The sequence below is a fragment of the Podarcis vaucheri genome (genome assembly GCF_965113315.1).
Source record: "Podarcis vaucheri genome assembly, chromosome: 7".
Classification (NCBI taxonomy): domain Eukaryota; kingdom Metazoa; phylum Chordata; class Lepidosauria; order Squamata; family Lacertidae; genus Podarcis; species Podarcis vaucheri.
This window is the reverse complement of record NC_138765.1, coordinates 20776077-20797308: the sequence shown is the minus strand read 5'-3', so window position 1 is coordinate 20797308 and position 21232 is coordinate 20776077. Positions and strand designations below refer to the sequence as shown.

At 46.0% G+C, this 21232-nt stretch overlaps 1 protein-coding gene across 2 annotated transcripts; it reads left to right on the top strand.

The window, feature by feature from the left end:
- Nucleotides 1–1988: 1988 nt before the first annotated feature.
- LOC309537087 (uncharacterized protein) lies at nucleotides 1989–19143 on the top strand. 2 transcript variants are annotated; one of them, XM_082231550.1, is made up of 7 exons: nucleotides 2031–2112; nucleotides 5074–6011; nucleotides 7211–8328; nucleotides 9286–9394; nucleotides 15618–16244; nucleotides 17712–17872; nucleotides 18790–19143. In XM_082231550.1, the coding sequence occupies exons 2-7, from the start codon at nucleotides 5405–5407 to the stop codon at nucleotides 18796–18798; spliced, it is 2631 nt and encodes an 876-aa protein (XP_082087676.1). In that variant the 5' UTR covers nucleotides 2031–2112; nucleotides 5074–5404; the 3' UTR covers nucleotides 18799–19143. The 2 variants fall into 2 exon arrangements, with proteins under 2 accessions (XP_082087677.1, XP_082087676.1); XM_082231551.1 differs by lacking the exon at nucleotides 5074–6011 and having other exon boundaries at nucleotides 1989–2112.
- Nucleotides 19144–21232: the final 2089 nt, after the last annotated feature.

Genomic DNA, 21232 nt, shown 5'->3' with positions numbered 1-21232 from the left:
CGAGTCGTAAGCCAGACTGCCGCTTTGGAACCGGGAGCCTATTTGGAAACTGGACTTAGGGCGGGGAACTTTTCGTATTGTTGGATGAGGAGCTGGGGAGCCCCAACCGCACTTGGAGGCCCGAGTAATTATAATAATAATAATTTTTTTTATTTATACCCCGCAGTGGCGTAGCATGGGGGGTGCAGGGGGGGGCCGGCCGCACCGGGCGCAACATCTGGGGGTTAGGGTTAGGGGGCACAAGTCCACGGGTTAGGGGGCGCAAATTACTTGCCTTGCCCCGGGTGCTGACAACCCACACTACACCACTGATACCCCGCCCTCCCTCGCCAAGACCAAGACCGGGTTCAGGGTGGCTAACAACCAATAATAAAAACAAGTTGATTAAAATACAATTTAAAAGATTAAACCTTAAAACATTAGGATGCAGTCTCTTCATAGGAGGAGAAAGGAAAAAAGAAAGAGGGGTAGGGAATCAAACTGATTCTAAGCCAAAGGCCAGGCAGAACAACACTGTCTTATAAGCCCTGTGAAAAGAAATCAGATCCCGCAGGGCCCTGGTCTCATGAGACAGAGCGTTCCACCAAGTTGGGGCCAGTGCTGAAAAGGCCCTGGCTCTGGTTGAGGCTAATCTAACTTCCTTAGGGCCCGGGACCTCTAGGGTGTTGCTATATGTGGACCTTAAGGTGGGGCATACCAGGAGAGGTGGTCCCGTAGGTACGAGGGTCCTAGGCCGTGAAGGGCACCTGAAATCTGACCCTGTACTCCACCGGGAGCCAATGCAGCTGGAAAAGCACTGGGTGAATATGTTCCCATTGCATATTCATGGGAGCATAATTGTGGCGCCTGAACAGGTGGCCCTGTTTCTTCGTGCCATTTGCTTTCGCGGGCTAAGAGCCCGCTTCGTCGGAGGGACGGAGCGTCGCTTCATGAAGGGACGAAGCCTGTAGTCCTTAAAGGAGCACTGCCAGTGCAAATTCCAGTGGTAGATGCACGGATTTACGTGCATACATTAAAGCACCTTTCCCACTCAGGCCAGAAAACCCTGAGAACTGTACAGTAGTTTGCCCCTCGCAGAGCTATGCTTCCCTGCACCCTTTAAACTACCCCTCCCAGGATGTTTCCTGGGGCGCGTGAGCGCTATATAGGCATGGTGTGTAAGTATGCAAGGACAGTCCAGTATTGGATGCTGAGAACCGGCTCGCGCCAGCCCTGCGCTACGACCCTTCTGTTAATCTTGCAGCAGGTTGCACGCGGGATCGTGGAGTGGTTTGGATCCCCCAAACTCAGAATCCGGAGTTGCAAAACGCCGCACCGGTTGCAGGAATGAAGGTCGCTTCGGTAGCGTTGTGCCCTCCCAGACCAGGGCAGAGTTTGCGCCTACAGAAAACGGCGCATTTTTAACGTCTTAACAAATAAATCTCATTCCCACTCGAAATTAAAAGACTCAAATTAGAAAAGATACATCTGCTTCGGGGATCCTGGGATTTCTCCATTGCTTTCTATGGGCTGCAGTGGCGTAGCGTGGGGGGTGCGGGGGGGGCAGCCGCACCAGGCGCAACATCTGGGGGTTAGGGGGCGCAAATCCACGGGTTAGGGGGCGCAAATTACTTGCCTTGCCCCGGGTGCTGACAACCCACACTACGCCACTGATGGGCTGTGCGCACGAGGGCGTTTTTATAGGTTCCTGGGCACCGTCCATTTACTCCTCGCGTCATTCTACCACATTTCCTATCTCTACTAACGGGCCCGGCAGATGGTAAGAAGATACCCTGAGTTCCCACCTTGCCGCCTCTCTTGACTGACAGGAGCGCCGGGCGAATGGCCTCTCCGTTCCCCGCCCACTTCCCTCTGATCGACAGGAGCTCTCAGCCAACTCCCGTCGCCGTTTCCTGGGACAAGAAATGGGTGCCGGTGGAGTTGAGGCGGGGGGGGAGAAAGGGAGATTAATCCTACCCCCGAGCCCCGCCTCTTGCCCGTGTGAGTGACAAGCCGACGAGTCAATGATTGCCCCTCACAGCCGAAAGGACCCGGCTCACCTATTGGCTGTGGCTGTGGGCGGGCTCGCAGCCGGAGCGGCTCCTCCCCTTTATGGTGGTTCTTTAACAGCAGGTAGGTAGGGAGGTGGTTTTCGGTGCCCTGGAGCGGGTGGGGGAGGGGGAGGCGAGTTCGTACACCCTCCGGCGGCGGGGAGGGAGGCCGCCTGAGGTGATTCCTGCCTCGGGGAATGGCGGCGGCGAGGGGCGGCGCCAGGGCTGGGGGTGAAGGGGGCTCCTTGGCCTTAGCGGGCTCCTTCCCTGCCTAGGGAACGGTACCCATTTGCCCTTCAGCCGAGAGCATCTCTCCCGCCCCTTTTCAACGGCCTGTTTAGAGAAATCGGGGGGCTTCAGGCCCTTTTTAAAAAGTGCATTTTGTAATATATACATTCCTAGATGCACGACTATATAAATAATTGCAGTAAGAAACGCGTGTTTTCAAAAGGGGTTGTTGTTGTTGGGGTGTCCAGGGGGATCTATACATGTGTGAAGGGAGGGTATTATTTTTTCGGTTTTGTTTAATTATTTACTTGTTTCTGTCCTGTATTTTGCTCTGTGAGCCCCCTTGAGATCTTACGATGAAGGGAGGTATATAAATCTAATAAATAATAATAATAGTGATAATAAATATTTGTTATCAATAATAATGTAATTAATAAACCTAAACTTAAGTGTCTGGAGCTAAAACAGGACCCTTGGCTAATCGCTGCAGCTCAGCCTTTCCGCAAGCCAGGTGAAAAGCTGGCTTTCGTAGCTTAGGTTTATTGATTTGTAAGTTTTGCTTATTATATTTCTGTCCTTCTCAAGGAAGGGTGCAGTATTTTTCATATGCAGACCTGATTTTTCTCCTCATAGCAACCCTTCGAGGGAGGCTAGGCTGAGAGATAGTGCTCACACCCACACCATACGTTAAAAAACACTCTGGTACAGATCTTGGGGTTTGTTCTTCAGGGAGCAAGTGGTTTCAGATGGGAAGGTCTGAACGCACAAGTGGCTTGCACCCTAATATCAGGGAGATTGCACCAGTCGCATCACAACCTTATTCTTTAAGAGTCTCCCTTACCTCACACTTCTTAAATGGAAGCAGAAAGGTGGGTGGAGACCAGATGCAAAGGCAAATAAAACTCATTTGCCTTGAATTGTTTATGTAGAAGTAGGAATTGTGGTAGCTCTATCTTGTTGCATAGAGACAAGGAAATAAGCATTTGCTAAAATTCCCTTTTTTACACAACAAACAAACAAAAATAACCACCCAGTAAGTCTTTTGTACTTCCACTACATCTGGACATCTGAATTAGAATTGGAGGTGGCCTTTGGGTCATCTAGAACAACTTTTTTTTCTGAGGAGAAAAATTGCTTTGGGGAGCGGTGGGGGTGGACCCAATGCACAGCTGGTTTCTTCAAATTGGTAGAATGAACGTACACACAATACACAGCTAGTTTCTTTCTTCAAAATGGTAGAATTGGTTTCTCTTGAGCTTATCCTTTGTGGTAATAGAATCGGGAATAGAATAGAATAGGTAATTGGAGAGTGCTGTACTAGTCCAATGCCTACTGATCCCCCCCCCCCATTTTATTGCAGAAAATTTCTGCAGCCTGAACAGATGGCTGTTCATCTTCTGATTGAAGATGTCCAGCATGGGACCCACTTTGGTCGATTGGTTCCATTATCAAACTGTTCTTAGTAATAAGAAATTGTGTTGGCATCCGTCTGTCTCTAGAGACAATGGAGTGCACCTCTGGAAGTCAAACGGTTAGAAAATCACAAGACCTGCTGTGGCTGCAGAGACTGATAACTTGTTATGTGTAAGCAGCACCATAGTGACTTCCCCAGGGCGTAAGCCTGGGCAGTGTGGAGGTCCTAGGGCTGCTCAGACGACAAGACCCACCTCACGGCCTCACTGATGTGGTCCAAAGGAAAGCAGAGCAATACATTTGGCACCTGCTTGTTGGCTGTAGGAGTTGCCGGAAGGAGGTGTACAAGGTGCTACCCAACCGTCTTGGGGATTGTATTTCAAATTTGTGTAGGGTTTACCCCGTAGACTTTTTTTCTCCTGAAGATATCCCGCAAGGCAGCAGAGGTTTAGGATCAGAGTTTTCCTTTCCCTAGATGGGCTACCTTCTCATGTTGAAAAGCTCCATCTGCCCAGAAATCTGTTCTTCTGTAACTTAAAGCCATCTATTTATTCCTTCTGGGGTAGCAGGAGACACGTTTTTTTCTTTTGCATCACAGCCATTCAGGTATTTGAAGAGTGCAGTATTGCACACACAAACACCCACACCCTTCTCCAGGGTAAAATAAATGGTCTGTTCTTTCAACCTTTCCTCATAAGACTTTTTCATATTTCTGACTATCTTCGTTGTCCTACTCTAAACCTGTTCCAATTTGTCTGCATTCTTCTTAAATGTGGTGCCCAAAACTGGACATAGTTCTCATCTGGAGGTTTTATTAATATAGAATGAAATGGAATGCTTACTTGTGACTTGGAAACAATGTTGCCTAAATCATTAGCTTACTTTTGCACTCTAGAGACACAAGGATACAGGGTTAACAAAATAAAAAGCTAAAAACAAACACAATTTTAAGATTAATAGTGTTTTGAAGGTTAAGATTAAAGGTGCGTTCTTCAGGTTAAAAAATGAAGAGTGTTTAGACAACTGAACAGTGTCAGACTTCGGCTGGATGACCATGGGCCAGTCACTATCTTTCAGCCTAACCTACCTCACCGTGTTGTTGTGGAGTTAGAACAATGAAAGTCCATTTGTAAACTGCCCTGTATTTGGAAGAAAGTTGAAAAACAAATATTTAGCCATAATTCTTATCTTCACCATGTTTTTAAGCACCTGGGGAACTAGGATTTTTCCAACATCCATTATTGACAGCTGCATCTTCTGTTGTTTTAGCAGGTGAATAAGACTAGCTGACATTTAGTGTGAACAGATACCCTACTTTCCTGAAACTGAGTATACATACAAACCAGTGACTTTCTTACTGGATTAACCTTGGGTTGTTGTTAACCTAGCTTCCTTCCTACAGGAGAAGCAGTACTCTAATGGCATTTTCTTATGAGCTGGTGACCTGCCCTGGATTGATTCCACTCCATCTAGTATGAATGGAAGGATGTAGCTATTGTGGCTGCCCTGAGTTCAGATTCCTGGGTTTGGCGGCTGCAGGAAGCTCTGTATAAATGACACATGGAGGTGGGTCAAGCATCACCTACGAGGCATTCCTTGCATGGAGATTGGGAACCTTGAAATCCCTTGCATTTAAATTCCCTTTCTTTGTATCTGGGTTGCCGGTGCATGGACTTCCATAGGCCAGACTTTTTGCGTCTTCTGCCAACAAAACTCTTCGATTTTCCTTGGTAATGATGAGGCGTGACAGACCACAAGAGCGGGCAGCCAGCTGGCCAGCAGAGCACATCAAGGTGCTCCTTGCCCTGTGGACCGAGGCGGCAGTCACTCACGATCTGAGCTCTCACGGGAGGAACCGTGCAGTGTATGATGGCATTTCCCAGCGCCTTGCAGAAATGGGCATTTACCGAACCGGGGACCAGTGCCGGGAGAAAATGAAAGGCTTGAAAGTGGCTTACCGGAAAGCAAAAGAAAATAACTCAGTTGGGCGACCACCCATCAAGTGTCCATTTTATGATGAGATCGACCAGATAATGACACAGTATATAAACTGCAGACCAGGCTTTCCCTCAGAAGCTGGTGAGGGGTCCAGTATCTCTGCAGACAGACAGGAAGGCATTTCTATATCTGAGCCCTGGGGGACCCAGTCTAGCATCAGTGAGCGGTGGGGGTCTCAGGTCTCTGGGCACTGGTTGTCACAGACTGCCGCCTCTGAAAGCCAAGGGACTGATGAATTCAGCTATGTCCAGGCAGAGTCTCAGGATGCCTTCGGTGAGATCCAAGTCATCCCAGTTCAAGTGAAAGAAGAGGAATCAGAAGATGAAATATCACCTGAGCTTGGTAAGCTCCATTGTTCGTTTTGCCTGGTTTATTTCAGCAGAGCCCCTCCTGAAGGATACCTCAGGTGGGGCTGACATCTTTGATTTGAATTATTTGTTTAATTGTAGCCTTTTACTGGGTATTTAGCCTTCAAGGCCTCTGACCTGCACTTCCCTATATTCTTGGCACCCACATATTTGTCAAGTGCTTGCTTCTCCTCTGCTCTCCTGAGAAGACTTTCTAGATGCCTCTCAAGTTCTGTCTTTGTCTCCTTGTATTGTAATCTTTTTTGCCTGTAGCAAAATTGCACTTTATTGTTTCATAATCAGACCAAAAATAGCTTAGACTTGGACAGTTGGGGCACCTGTCCGAGATGAATGTATTCCATGCAAGAGATTACTATGACACTAACTAGGGTAATGAATTGCAGCACTTTCGTCCCTTTGGACTGCAGGATCCTCCATTATAAATAACACGCTCTCTTTCTAGTTTGTTAGCCTTGTCCAGTTGATTCATCTTGAACTTTAAGATTGTCTCTTAAAGGTCAAGAGCTCTTAGCACCATATGTACATATGCATCCAAGTGGGTGCAAGTCGTACTAATTTCATTGTAATTTCATAATTTGTCATCTGGGTAGCTGCAGTACAGCTGTTTTTACCTACACATTGCCTACAATTTCAGGGTCAGTTCCAGCAGAAACTTTTTTGCACTCATGGGGTCACATTTTAAAAAGTGATTCTGCATATGCTTACATTTTAAAATGTTACAGTGGAGTTAGTTTTTCTAAATAGATATCCTAGATCACTGCCCTTGGACTCATCCTGCAAAAGTTACATGACAATCAAATAAAAGCCAAATCATGCATTCAGAAGAAAGCATGTGATGAATTCTTCATATAACTCTCTAGCATGTAGGTCATGGGTGCTGTGTGTCTGAATGCTCTCACAGGTCAAAAAGCTAAAGTACTTTCCCTATAGGTGCTAACTTTCCACATGGAGGGAAATTTGATGTAGAGGAGTACAAAAGCTTGGTTTCTTAACATGCATTCTGAAGTGATTTAATCCTGTGAGGATTGTAGTGGTTGCTTTTTTGGACGTTTGAATCATCTCTCATTCCTTATGGACCAGCATGCTCTGTCACTAAGGTGGAATGTATCCTGGGTATATGCACACCATTGCATTTCTCTGGATATTAATTGTGCTTTGTTGCTTTCCTTACAGATGTGGCCTCTCCTATAGTGATGGAGACCCAGCCTGCACCAAGACATCTCATATCCATGCTTGACCAACGTCCCCACCTCCGAACCCGGAAGCAAAAAGCTCAGGGAGATGGGCAGTCAAGCTTCCCAAGGGGCACTGGCCAGAAATATGGGCGTTCCCATCAGCTGGAAGTGCAGAGAATGCAGAGACAGGTTGCTAGCCAAGCAGAGGAGAAGCAGAGTTTAGCAGAGTTCATCCAGCATGACAGGGAGATGCGCCGGGAGGATAGGGAGTTCCAGGCCCAGCTCTTTGAGAAGCTTTTTCAGAAGCAAACCGAGCTTGTCCAAGCACTGACTCAGCGACCTCCTGCCAGTCCTACCTCCACCGCTTGTACCAACGCTTTGCACACCTTGCAGGTGTCAACAAAGAATGGAGCAGGAACAGCTGCAGGCCCTGGCTCACAGCTACAGGCTTTGCTAGAACAGATAATGCAAGCTGATGTAGCAGGAAAGGGCTTAACCAGACTTCCTGTGAAGGAGGCACTTGGAGGAGCAGTGAAAGTGCCCCCTGAAGTGCAGTATTGGACTGCTGAAGAGATACTGAGATGGCTACTATCTCAGCAGTCTCCTGGAGACCAATGCCAAGAGGTGCTGACGGCCCTGAGGCCTCCTCCTGTTGCAGGGCACATGGGGACAACAGGAAAGGGTGATAACCCAGAGGCACACCTCTCTGTTTTGAATCCATTGTGTGATTCCTACCAGAGTTCTGGACAGCAAGATAAAGGCCAACTTCATAGCAAGACCCAACAACTCTGCGGCAGCAATTGTGCTAAAGCGCTGGAAACGGACATAGACTTAGAGACACAGCGTCAGTCTTTCAGGCAGTTCCGCTACCAGGAAGCCCAGGGACCCCAAGAGGTTTACAGGTGCCTGTGGGGACTTTCCTATCAATGGCTGAGGCCAGATGTCCGCAGCAAAGAGCAGATCATGGAGCTGCTGGTTGTTGAGCAGTTTTTGAATATTTTGCCTGACGAAATCCAGACTTTGGTACGTGAATGTCAGCCAGAAAACGGCAAGGAGGCTGTGGCCCTGGCAGAGAGGTTTCAGCTTCACTTTGAGTCCAAGAGGCAAAGGGATCAGGTAGGATCATATTTCTGATTATTTCTGATTCTTGCTTGGAGCTGACCTTACACAGGTTTCTCCTTGGCCAAAGGACACCAGATAGAAACCTAAGAATTCTAGCCCTCAGCTTTTAGAAGGGACAGAGATTTGTGGCAGGGCGGGGCCAGGTTGGGGGTTGAGTAGGCAGGAACAATATGTTCTGCAAGGCACAGAAGCCTGTCTTCTGATTCCTGGAAACCATGCCTGCTATTCCCTTGGGTTTATTGGCCTTTGGTTAACACTGTACGGCAGGGGTGCAGAACTGGATTCAGATGGTAATCTGGATCCTTATCTCCTTACTGGCAGGCTACGTTTGGCAGGTAGACAATCGAACCACACAGCACTTCCAAGCCCCAACAATCCAAGCAAATTGTTGGTGCTTGAGGAGCCTTGAGTGCATTGCTTCCCAAGCACTGGCAATCAGCTGATAGTCTGTGGTGTTTGGAAAGCACTGTGCAAGGGGCTTTGCAGGCATCACCAACCAGCTGAATGTCAGTGCCTGTAAAGCGCCTTTCATCCAAGCCTTGTCTTTATCTATTCCCCACTTCACATCATCTTGGGTGTTGCTTGGCCAAAAAGGGAAAGGCAGACCTGGCCTGCTGTGTGACTATTCAAACTTTTTCTAGACAACTATGATGGCAGAGTTGGCTTTTTAGAAACAACAGACATTTCATTAGTACAAAACATCAGATTCTTAGCAACACATCCATGTAAGTAGGATACACTCAGTCTTGTTAGGACTCGGGTATATACAGTAGGATCCAGTCTTTAAGGAACATTTAGAATGAGTTGGCTCTCCAGTTACAAACAGCAAGTTCAAATCATCCATGGTTCACAGATAACGGGGACCAACACCGATATCGTTGGTGAAACTAAAGGGCCTGTTAACTTGAGCAGAAGGTGATGAATGCAGATGTGGCATTCTTACTGTTCCAGGCACGGGTGATATCCGATGACATGGTGGCAGATTCCCCCCAAGAAGAATTGGATGAGGTTCGGAGACCATCTTCCATCAAAGACAGTCAAGAGAACCCTAGGAAAGTTGGTAAGGAATGCCTTCCTAGATTGCATTAGGCCATAGAACTCCACCCTTACTTTTCCAGGTTCATGGGATTACGTGTTGAGGAAATGCCTGACATCATTTCTCCCTCACCTGCCACTCCTCGTAGTAATTACATCTATTGCTTGGCAGTAAACCTGCTCCTGCTTTCATCTGCTTAACGTAAGGGCTCTAAAATAAAATTTACTCCGAATTCTACCACTTTCTCCTTTGAGCACTTCATGCTACAAGAGACTACACTATGCTGCCTTCTCAGGGGCCAGAGAGTATAGTAGACTCTGAACAGATAGGTTTGGCCAATTATTTATGTTTAGGACAGCAGAAGTGGTTTTGCGTGGAATTTGCAACCCTTCCATATTTCCCTCTTCACACTGGGATGATTGGAACTACTGCTAGATACAGGATCATGGTTGTAAGGACGCTTTGATTGGTAATTCTTTTTTCCTTTAAAAATGTTTTATTAATTTTTGTAGAGTTGGATGGGACTAACATCTAGTGATTCAAATCCTACACTGCTAAACAAGAGCATTAATACAATTCAGCCCACACCTACATGTCTTCTGTCAAACAAACAAAATAGCAGACGAAACCACAGGAACCACCAAAACAATGAAAATGGTATTAAAGGGATTTATAAATTGCCATGCCTGCAAGTAACATGAACATCCTCTGGTTTCTCTTCAGATCGTTTAATCTTTCACCTATGCAAATATAAGTTGTAGCAACGGTTGTATGATAACAGGTGGTTCCTGTGGTTTCGTTTGCAGGGCATCAGTTGAAGAAGGAGCAAAAAGGGTTTTCTTGTGTGTGTGTTTCTTTCTGGCTGATTAGCTGTTTTCCCTGTGTAAAGGTCAGAGGGGGCAGGGTTTCTGTTGAGGCAGGGGATTAGCTGTGGGAGGAGCTTATCAGAGTTTGCAGGGCATCAGTTGAAGAAGGAGCAAAAAGGGTTTTCTTGTGTGTGTGTGTTTCTTTCTGGCTGATTAGCTGTTTTCCCTGTGTAAAGGTCAGAGGGGGCAGGGTTTCTGTTGAGGCAGGGGATTAGCTGTGGGAGGAGCTTATCAGAGTTTGCAGGGCATCAGTTGAAGAAGGAGCAAAAAGGGTTTTCTTGTGTGTGTGTGTGTGTTTCTTTCTGGCTGATTAGCTGTTTTCCCTGTGTAAAGGTCAGAGGGGGCAGGGTTTCTGTTGAGGCAGGGGATTAGCTGTGGGAGGAGCTTATCAGAGTTTGCAGGGCATCAGTTGAAGAAGGAGCAAAAAGGGTTTTCTTGTGTGTGTGTGTGTTTCTTTCTGGCTGATTAGCTGTTTTCCCTGTGTAAAGGTCAGAGGGGGCAGGGCCTAGCGGCGCGCGCAGTTAGATCCATCTTTTAGATTTAGGGGAGCTAGTCTCAAACGTTTGTTGGGGGAGATCTAGGTTTTTTTTGTGTGGGGGAAGTTATTTGTCCTGTCTTCAAGCTTTTTATGATGCAGGACCTCTGTAGCCAACCCCAACGACACGATCTCAAGATGGAAGGGGAGGGAACAGCTGCAGTCGCCTGCGATTCCTGCGCAATGTTTGCCATCTTGCCAAAGGTTGCAGGCAGCTTTACCTGCAGCAATTGCATGTTGATTGCCCTCTTAAAAGACAAAGTCCTGCAACTGGAGGAACGTGTAGCTACGCTCCAAAGAATTAGAGAGCTGGAGCTCTTCTTGGAAGCAACAGAGCACACCGTCTCCACCAAGGAGGAGACAGGGGACTCCCCTGAGAAGGAGGATAGTTCACCAACACAGGAGCCAGATATATGGAGAAACGTCACTCAAAGAAGTAGGAGGCCCAGGGTTCACTCTGATTGCTTAGAAATACACAATCGCTTTGAGGTCCTCTCCCCTAGCATGGAAGACGAAGAGCAGACTCCATTTGAGGATCTCTCCCTCATTACAGTCGATCAGGTATATGAAGACGAGCAGCAAAGTCAGTCCTCAGGGAATGTGCAGGCGACCTTGGAACGGACAGCTCACGGAAGAACCCCGACCAAACCCAAGAGGAGGCGTGTAGTGGTGATAGGGGATTCCCTACTGAGGGGAACAGAAGCAGTGATCTGTGGGCCTGACAAGATGTCTCGGGAAGTGTGCTGTCTCCCCGGGGCTAAGATCCAAGATGTAACTGAACGACTGCAAGGAATCATAAAACCCACTGACAAATACCCCTTCCTCTTGGTTCATGTGGGAACCAATGACACTGCAAGCAATAGCCTCCAGAAGATCAAAAGAGACTACGAGGCTCTCGGCAGGAAATTGAAGCAACTAAATGCACAAATTGTCATCTCATCTGTCCTCCCAGTTGAACGACGTGGCCCAGGGAGAGAGGGGAAAATAGTGGAAGTGAACAGCTGGCTTCGCAAATGGTGTAAACAGGAACGGTTTGGATTCTTAGATCACGGACTGCAGTTTCTTGAAGATGGACTTCTGGCAAGCGATGGGCTGCACCTCACAACGGTTGGGAGAAATGTTTTTGCCAAAAATCTCAGAAACCTCATCAGGAGGGCTTTAAACTGACTAATGTGGGGGAGGGAGACAGTGCTCCTGAAGGTAGGAGTCTATCAATTAATGAAGATGATCATCCAAATGTCATAGACCAAATGGAGCAAACAGCACGCGGACCTAGTGGTGGGAGGAAAAAATCCTTAAATAAGAGACACGGGGGAATGATTAATGGACTTCAATGTCTGTACACTAATGCGCAAAGCATGGGAAATAAACAAGATGAGCTTGAGCTCTTGGTACAGCAAACTAAATATGACATAATAGGCATCACTGAAACCTGGTGGGATAAGTCCCACGATTGGAATGTAATAATGGGGGGATACAATCTATTTCGGAGAAACAGACCAGACAAGAAAGGAGGAGGAGTGGCGTTATATGTCAGGGATGTGTATACCTGTGAAGAGATCCAAGATTTAGATCCTCAAAGCCAAAGTGAGAGCATTTGGGTCAAAATTAAGGGAGAGAAGAATAACAGAGACCTCATTGTGGGAGTTTACTATAGATCCCCAAGCCAAACGGAGGACATAGATGATGCCTTCCTGGAACAGATGGCCAAGCATGCAAAAGGAAGGGAGATAGTAGTAATGGGGGACTTCAATTACCCAGATATTTGTTGGACGTCAAACTCAGCCAAGAGCATAAGGTCAAACAGATTCCTCACTGGCCTTGCAGACAACTTCATTGTCCAGAAAGTGGGAGAAGCAACAAGAGGAACAGCCATTTTAGATCTGGTCCTAACCAATGTTGATGACCTGGTTAGTGGGGTAGAAGTGGAAGGATCATTAGGCGCGAGTGATCATGCTCTTCTGAAATTTACTATACAGCGGAAAGGAGCAGCCAAGCATACTAGGACTCAATTTCTTGACTTTAAGAAAGCCGACTTCATAAAACTTAGGGAAGTGCTGGGTGAGATCCCATGGACAACAATACTAAAAGGAAAGGGAGTTCATGATAGCTGGGAGTTTGTTAAGAGGGAGATACTAAAAGCACAACGTCAGGCAATACCATGAGACGGAAACATGGAAGGTGCCTAAAGAAGCCAGGGTGGCTATCTAAAGAACTTTTAACTGAATTAAGATTTAAAAAGGATGTGTACAAAAAATGGAAAAGGGGGGAAACCACCAAAGAGGAATTCAAACAAATAGCCAGCACGTGTAGACACAAAGTCAGAAAAGCTAAAGCACAGAATGAACTCAGGCTTGCTAGAGAGGTTAAAAGCAACAAAAAAGGCTTTTATGGGTATGTTCGTAGCAAAAGGAAGAACAAAGAAACAATGGGGTCACTCAGAGGAGAAGATGGTGAAATGCAAACAGGGGACACAGAAAGGGCTGAACTCCTCAATGCCTTCTTTGCCTCAGTCTTCTCCGATAAAGAAAACAATGCCCGACCTGAAGAATTTGGAGCAAATGATTCAGCAAAGGAAACACAGCCCAGAATAACTAAGGAGATAGTACAAGAATATTTGGCTAGTTTAGATGTATTCAAGTCTCCAGGGCCAGATGAACTGCATCCAAGAGTATTAAAAGAACTGGCAGATGTGATCTCAGAACCACTGGCAGTCATCTTTGAGAATTCCTGGAGAACAGGCGAAGTCCCGGCAGACTGGAGGAGGGCAAATGTTGTCCCTATTTTCAAAAAGGGGAAAAGAGAGGACCCAAATAATTACCGCCCAGTCAGTCTGACATCAATAGCAGGGAAGATTCTGGAGCAGATCATTAAGCAAACAGTCTGTGAGCACCTAGAAAGGAATGCTGTGATCACCAATAGTCAGCATGGATTTCTGAAAAATAAGTCATGTCAGACTAACCTGATCTCGTTTTTTGACAGAATTACAAGCCTGGTAGATGAAGGGAACGCAGTGGATGTAGCCTACCTTGATTTCAGCAAGGCATTTGACAAGGTGCCCCATGATATTCTTGTAAAGAAGCTGGTAAAATGCGGTCTTGACTATGCTACCACTCAGTGGATTTGTAACTGGCTGACTGACCGAACCCAAAGGGTGCTCATCAATGGTTCCTCTTCATCCTGGAGAAGAGTGACTAGTGGGGTGCCACAGGGTTCTGTCTTGGGCCCGGTCTTATTCAACATCTTTATCAACGACTTGGATGATGGACTCAAGGGCATCCTGATCAAATTTGCAGATGACACCAAACTGGGAGGGGTGGCTAACACCCCAGAGGACAGGATCACACTTCAAAACGGCCTTGACAGATTAGAGAACTGGGCAAAAATAAACAAGATGAATTTTAACAGGGAGAAATGTAAAGTATTGCACTTGGGCAAAAAAAATGAGAGGCACAAATACAAGATGGGTGACACCTGGCTTGAGAGCAGTACATGTGAAAAGGATCTAGGAGTCTTGGTTGACCACAAACTTGACATGAGCCAACAGTGTGACGCGGCAGCTAAAAAAGCCAATGCAATTCTGGGCTGCATCAATAGGAGTATAGCATCTAGATCAAGGGAAGTAATAGTGCCACTGTATTCTGCTCTGGTCAGACCACACCTGGAGTACTGTGTCCAGTTCTGGGCACCACAATTCAAGAAAGACACTGACAAACTGGAACGTGTCCAGAGGAGGGCAACCAAAATGGTCAAAGGCCTGGAAACGATGCCTTATGAGGAACGGCTAAGGGAGCTGGGCATGTTTAGCCTGGAGAAGAGGAGGTTAAGGGGTGATATGATAGCCATGTTCAAATATATAAAAGGATGTCACATAGAGGAGGGAGAAAGGTTGTTTTCTGCTGCTCCGGAGAAGCGGACACGGAGCAATGGATCCAAACTACAAGAAAGAAGATTCCACCTAAACATTAGGAAGAACTTCCTGACAGTAAGAGCTGTTCGACAGTGGAATTTGCTGCCAAGGAGTGTGGTGGAGTCTCCTACTTTGGAGGTCTTTAAGCAGAGGCTTGACAACCATATGTCAGGAGTGCTCTGATGGTGTTTCCTGCTTGGCAGGGGGTTGGACTCGATGGCCCTTGTGGTCTCTTCCAACTCTATGATTCTATGATTCTATAATTACAACAATTTCTCAAAATGCCTCAAATTATTATGATGAAATCTCCAGGACTGTGTCCTGTTTCATGCTTCAAAATTATGTTCACTAGCCAATCTGATCTTCAGGGGAAGAGATCCTGTCAGTCACGATTTTTAACATGAAGAAAAACGATCTTCCAAGTCGCCTTAAGGGAATTTTTATTCAGGCTCGTTGAAAGGGTGGCAGGGGTATGTTTCTTTGTATACATTGGGTGGAAAAGGTATGCCACACTTCAAAGGATAAAATACATTACTATGCAGAGTGTGAGTTCTCTTTAGGATATTGTGATATATTAAGTGTCCTTATTGAGTGGGCCTTGAGAATACACTTTTTCTCAGTCTCCATTCATCATCTGTAATATGGAAATAACGGTAACCCACCTCGGGGTTTTTGTGGTAGAGGAAGACTGCCAAGCATCTTTTGAATTCAGAGGACTGTATTCATGATTATTCATGGCCCTTCCTGATGATTTGTATCCTAAGAAACTTGTTAAATAAGGAAACCTGATCCTCTAGGGGTGAGTAGAGCCCTGTGGCATCTGTGGGCCTGGAACCCAGATCTTCTGATTCCCAGCCTAGGGCCTTAACCACAAGCCCATCTGTTATTTTTCTATCTTGGCAGGTCTCTCAAGATAAACTTATTCTCCACCTTCAGGTACAGAAGCACACCTTCAGCTGAGGAAGAGACCAAAGTCAGGTCCAAGGGAACGGACTGTGGCCACAGAAGATGGAGAACGTGGAGAGGCAGCAACAAAGCAAAGGAAGCGGAATGATAACTCAGAGGAGACATCTGAGGCTGGGGAGAAAGCTAAGCAAATGCCAACCCCTGCACCAGGAAAGCAAGCCGGGAAAGCAAAAGGGCGGGGAAGATCTGTTTCCGGGTGCAATGTTGCTGTGGCTGTAGAGAGTCTGGTTGAGGGGGAAGCTAAGATGGAGGGCAGTGGTAGGGTTTCAGAGGCTCTGAACGGGGTGCTGTCTTCTAATTCATCATGTGAGCAGAAAGCAACAGCTGGCCTTGGGCCATCTCAACTGGTCTTTGACAAGGATGGCAATGCGTCCTGCCCCCAAGCAGGGAATGATGGTCACATATCTCCGGAGGCAGATAGACCTTCACTCAGCGACAGCATTGAGATGTTGCTGCACTCTCCCTGGAGTGGAAACGGCAGTGGCGACACCACCCACGATGGGCCACCAAGCTCCAGAATGCTACCTCCATGTGCCAGTTGCACCGTATTGAAGGCTGAGCTGGACACTGTGCGTGAGGAGCTCCGACTAACCCAAGGTAACTGTTGGCATGAGCAGACAGTGGCTGTTCCATTGTGGTGCCATGGATTGCCTTTCAGGCCCTCAGGCACCTATATTGTGACTGCATGGAATTGGTGGGTTCCGTATAATGCCCGCTCTTGGGAATGCCAGTGAAAACAAGACTCACACATGACAAGTCCCACTGCCTCCTTCCGTCATAATGTCCAGGAGCACCTGCCATGTGAACAACGTGTTGATGCTGAGTGATGTAGCAGATGCTTCTAGATGCTACGGCATGAAGTGGGAGAACCCCCATGGTGGCATACTCCAGTGGGGCGTGTGGTATTGTCTTTTGTGTTACTGTATTTTGTGTTCATATGTTGCAACTCGCCCTGTGAGCTGTGGATGAAGGGTAGTATATAAATTTAATAAATCAGCATAATCCACACATCACTTTGCATAGAAAAGCAGAATACAGTGGTGCCCCACAAGACGAATGCCTCGCAAGACGGAAAACCCGCTAGACGAATTTCCTATGGGCTTGCTTCGCAAGACGAAAATGTCTTGCGAGTTCCTGCGTTTCCCCCCCCTTTTCCCCAAGACGCTAAGCCGCTTATCAGCTGATCCTAAACCGCTAAGCCGCTTAACAGCTGATGCGCTAAGCTGCTTATCAGCTGATCCGCTAAGCCGCTTAACAGCTGATCCGCTAAGCCGCTTAACAGCTGATCCGCTAAGCCGCTTAACAGCTGATCCGCTAAGCCGCTAATGGGCTTGCTTCACAAGACGAAAAAACCGCAAGATGAAGAGACTCGCGGAACAGATTCTTTTCGTCTTGCGAGGCACCACTGTATACATTTAATACAGAGTGTGTATTGGATATAGTATATGTAAATTTAAATTTAATTAAATAAAAATGGCACAGCTTGTAACACAAGCAAAGAACAGATGATGTCATGGTATGATGATCTAGAAAAGGCTTTGCAGAAGTGGGTTTTGAACACGGATTTAAAGCAGGGGAGGCAATTGGTGAGTAGACAGTGATTATTCCAGACATAGAGAGTGGCACAATAACAGGCAGAAGGGGAGAGGTGAACAATAGCAGATAAAAGGAGAGATAAAAGTTAGAATGATAACAGATGAGAGATAGAAGTTGAGAGCGACAAACTTTATACTTAATGATTTTCACTCTAGGGTTTTAAAGCTAGTGCAACAAAAAAGGGAAGGGTGTGAGGTGTATATTATAAGACTTCAAAAAAGAAAGAAAGAGATTATTGACTAATGAAAGATGGCAGAAAGGAATGTTTTGGGGGTGGCCAACCTGTGCCCCCCGCCAGCCAGCACAACCAATGGTCAGTGTTTGTGGGAGCTGTAATCCCAACATCATCTCCAAGACCACAGGTTAACTACCACTGTTCTAATAAGAATTGTTGGTAATGCTGCCTGGAAGTCGTACTGATGGCTCCATCAATGAGGGTTGTTATATTTATTTTGTTCATTTGTACAGCTTCCACGCTATATGGGTTGAGTGGTACCTCTTTACAAGACTTATCAGAGGCTCTTGGCACTATTGTGCACATCCTCAGCAACAGGAAGTCACTGTCAACAACAAACACATCCCAGAATGTCGCCGAAATTCCCAGCAGGCCAGTATGGCGAGAGAGAAATGTAAGTCTCCTCTCTTTGCTATCCATGTTTAAAAGCAACCTGTTATTTCCGTGTTTTCTACCTCTCATTTCTCATTTATTTTTTCCTTTTCAGCAACAAACGCTTGTTATCATGCCTCTCTCCATACTGATAAGTTTGAATAATTCGTAAAATGTAGGCAATCTAGCCTGAAGAGGGCTTACTGGTTCCCTTTTCTCTTGATCTAGATCAGGGTTGGGATCAGGCCTGCGAAGAGCTTGTCTGAGGCCTCGGGTAGGAGTCTTGTTAGATTAAAGTTATAAACTCAACCAGAAAAGCAGTCGCTCCCTGGAGGGTCCCCCCAAACCAGTTTAGTCCTCCAAAGCCTGGGAAAAGTGTACCTGGCTGCCCCACCCTGTTCTGCACTGGCCTGGTTGGGATACCTGTGGCTTTCCAGCTGTTGGATTCCCATCACCCCACCCAACATGGCGATGGTGGGAGCTATGGTCCAATAACATCTAGAGGTCACCAGGTTCCTCATCCCTGCTCCAATACAGTGCCCTCACAGGATTGCTTGGTCTGCTCAAACTGGGTGGCTTCATTGGAGCTTGGGGAAGGCAACCAGTGTGGGAGCAGACCAGGCCAAAGTTCCATTCTAGAAGTAATTATCCAGGTACCAGATGAAAAAGACAGCCGTCAGGACTCTGGAGTCTTCTTTTAACAGTTTGGTTTCCTCTTGTTTCTTAATGAAAAGTTAAAGCAAATTTCTGAATATCTGGTATTGGATACTTTTGGGAGATGGAGGACAGATTGAAGCAGTTGAGGAATGTTGAAAGTGACATGGGTTTCTGGAAAATCTTTAAATCATTTCTACTGTTAGTTTCTGTGGTAAGTTTCCATATCCTGAATGTAATGTATATAAAACGTTTAATTGGATACTAACTTTGCTCTCTCCTCAGCATTTCTGAAACATAAGCTGAGCATCAAGAAATTGAGCATCAAGAAATTCAGCAGCAATATTGACGTTAGGATGAGGACCTGAATTAAAAGGAAAAAGCTCCTTCAGCTCTTGATTGTCTGAGACAACCAATCTTGCTACATTCATTCTCTTTTGTCCCTGACCCCCACCCTTAGCATATCATGTAAGTTGCTCAGACTGCAGCAGGCTCTAGAGCTGAAGCTCTTTGCCTGCTGTGGTGCAAATGTTGACTGTCATTACTGTCCTTCTAATGTTACTCTAGGATTTGTTTGTTTTTATACTGTAGTACCTGTTTCTTTCCTGCTTAGCTCTAAATAAAGCAACTGGGAACGTTTTTGTATATTGTCTGTGGGCACTAAATAGCATGGGTGTTGAGACAATTGGCACAGATTCCTGTTCAGGCCTTAAGTCAGAAGTACCTGAATCAAAGGTGCACACTGTCTCCAGAGGGAACACTGTACTAGGCAAAGGCTGTGAAATGGTCTAGTTTAGTCTTTACATTTAGTCAATTTTTCATACCTTGAAAGTTAAAAAAAGAACCATGGACTCTGGTTCTTACCATAGAGCTTGAAGGTATGAGCAAAAAAAGGCAGATGTGGAGAGAGGAGGAGAGATGATGTGAACTAATACACATATTTAATTTCATGGTGGCGATGGATAGTTTCTTATGCTATGTTTTACGGGTGGGGGGAGAATTGACCCACAGGCAACATCTCAGTACCTTAAGCACACCTTCACTATCTGAACTGATGTGGCTGTCTTATGCGAAGTTGGACTACTGGTCTTTCTAGCTGATGGGATTGCTTTGGGGTAAGAGTCTTTCCCAACCCTGCGACTTGCAATTCATTGAGTTATGGTGTGGAGCAGGAATTGAACCTGGGACTCCTCCAGAAAAGGTATAAATAAACGACAGCTGCAGATAATTGTATTGCAGCATTTATTTTGTGGGTAACCAAAGAGAGTTACCATAATTTAATAATCTACAAGAAACATCAATTAATAAATGAGTTTAAAATTAATAAAATATGACATTAGACCTACCATGAAGGTTCCTTTTCTGCAGGGAATGGAGGAGATCCTTGCATGGGTTGGCCCTCTCACTCACTCTACTAAGCAGGAATATGCAAATTAGAGCTGTTCTTACCTTGCAGCAGGAGAGCGACCTCTCCAGTTGAAGGTATCCAAGCTCAAGCCTACAGAGATCAAATGGTCAAAAAACAACTGATCCAGAGAACAGAATTGAGAAAACTAAAAAAATAATGAGCTGATTAGAGAGAAAACAAACAAGAAAAGACAAGAAAAAAGCAATAAGCTTGCAGTGGAAATCAAACTCAAATCTTTTCGGGTGGGCGAGTTCCCCTTCATTCCCTGCAGAAAATGAACCTTCTTGGTAGGTCCAATGTCACATTTTCCTGCAGTGAGGAGGGGAGCCTTGAATGGGATATGCCAAAGCTTAACTGACATGGGGGATCAATATATGGGGCTGCCACTTTACTGAGAAACAACCTGTTCTAATACCCTCCTACTGAAGGATTTCTTGGCAGAAGCATCCATGTCCAACTTGTAATGTTTACCAAAGGTTGAAGCTGCCCTGCAATGTCTCCTAGCTGCAGCTAGTGCACAATGCTGCAGTACAATTGCTGACAACAAAAGGCCTAGTCAGCATATAACACCCATGTTCAGAGATCTACACTGGTTGCTGATTTGTTACTGGGCTAAGTTCAGAATGTTGCTATTAGCATATAAAGCCCTTAACGATTTTGGACCAGTTTATCCCACGTGCCCACTTCGATTGGTGGAATTGGCACTACTATAGGTGCCACATAATACCCATCCCGCAATTGTAAGAATCATTTAGTGTGGCAGCACCTGCACTTTGAAACTCCCTGCCTATTGAGATCAAGCGAGTGCCTTCACTGTCCTTTTGGGCCTGCAAAAAAAAAAAAAAATGCTGTGTAGACAAGCCTACCTAGATGCTTAGAAAGCTGAGATAATTTTAATGTTTTAGTATTTTAACTTCCGTATGTTTTAAAGCATGGTTGCGATTTTTTCTCGATTTTACTGTTTTGCCTTTTTGCAAACCCCTTTCGAGGGTTGTTGCTTTTTAAAAAAGAACCAAGCGGTCTACAAATTTTGGGAAATAAATTAATTAAAGTACTGCAGAGGCCTTCAAGCTGCTGGGGTTGTGGGAGTGTTGAGATGGGGGGGGGGGACAGCCTTCCCTAAAAGACAGCTTGCCTACCGCACTGACTTCCCTTGTACAACACCAACTACGTGGGAGCGTCGTGGTGGGTGGGGCTGAGAATTACAAATGAGCGTCATTTCCGGGGGAAGAGGAAAAAATCGTTTAAACGGAAATGTCGCTCTACCCTCCGAATCTCCATGGTGCCCTGCCCTCTTTCTTTGTCTGTTTCCCCGAACGC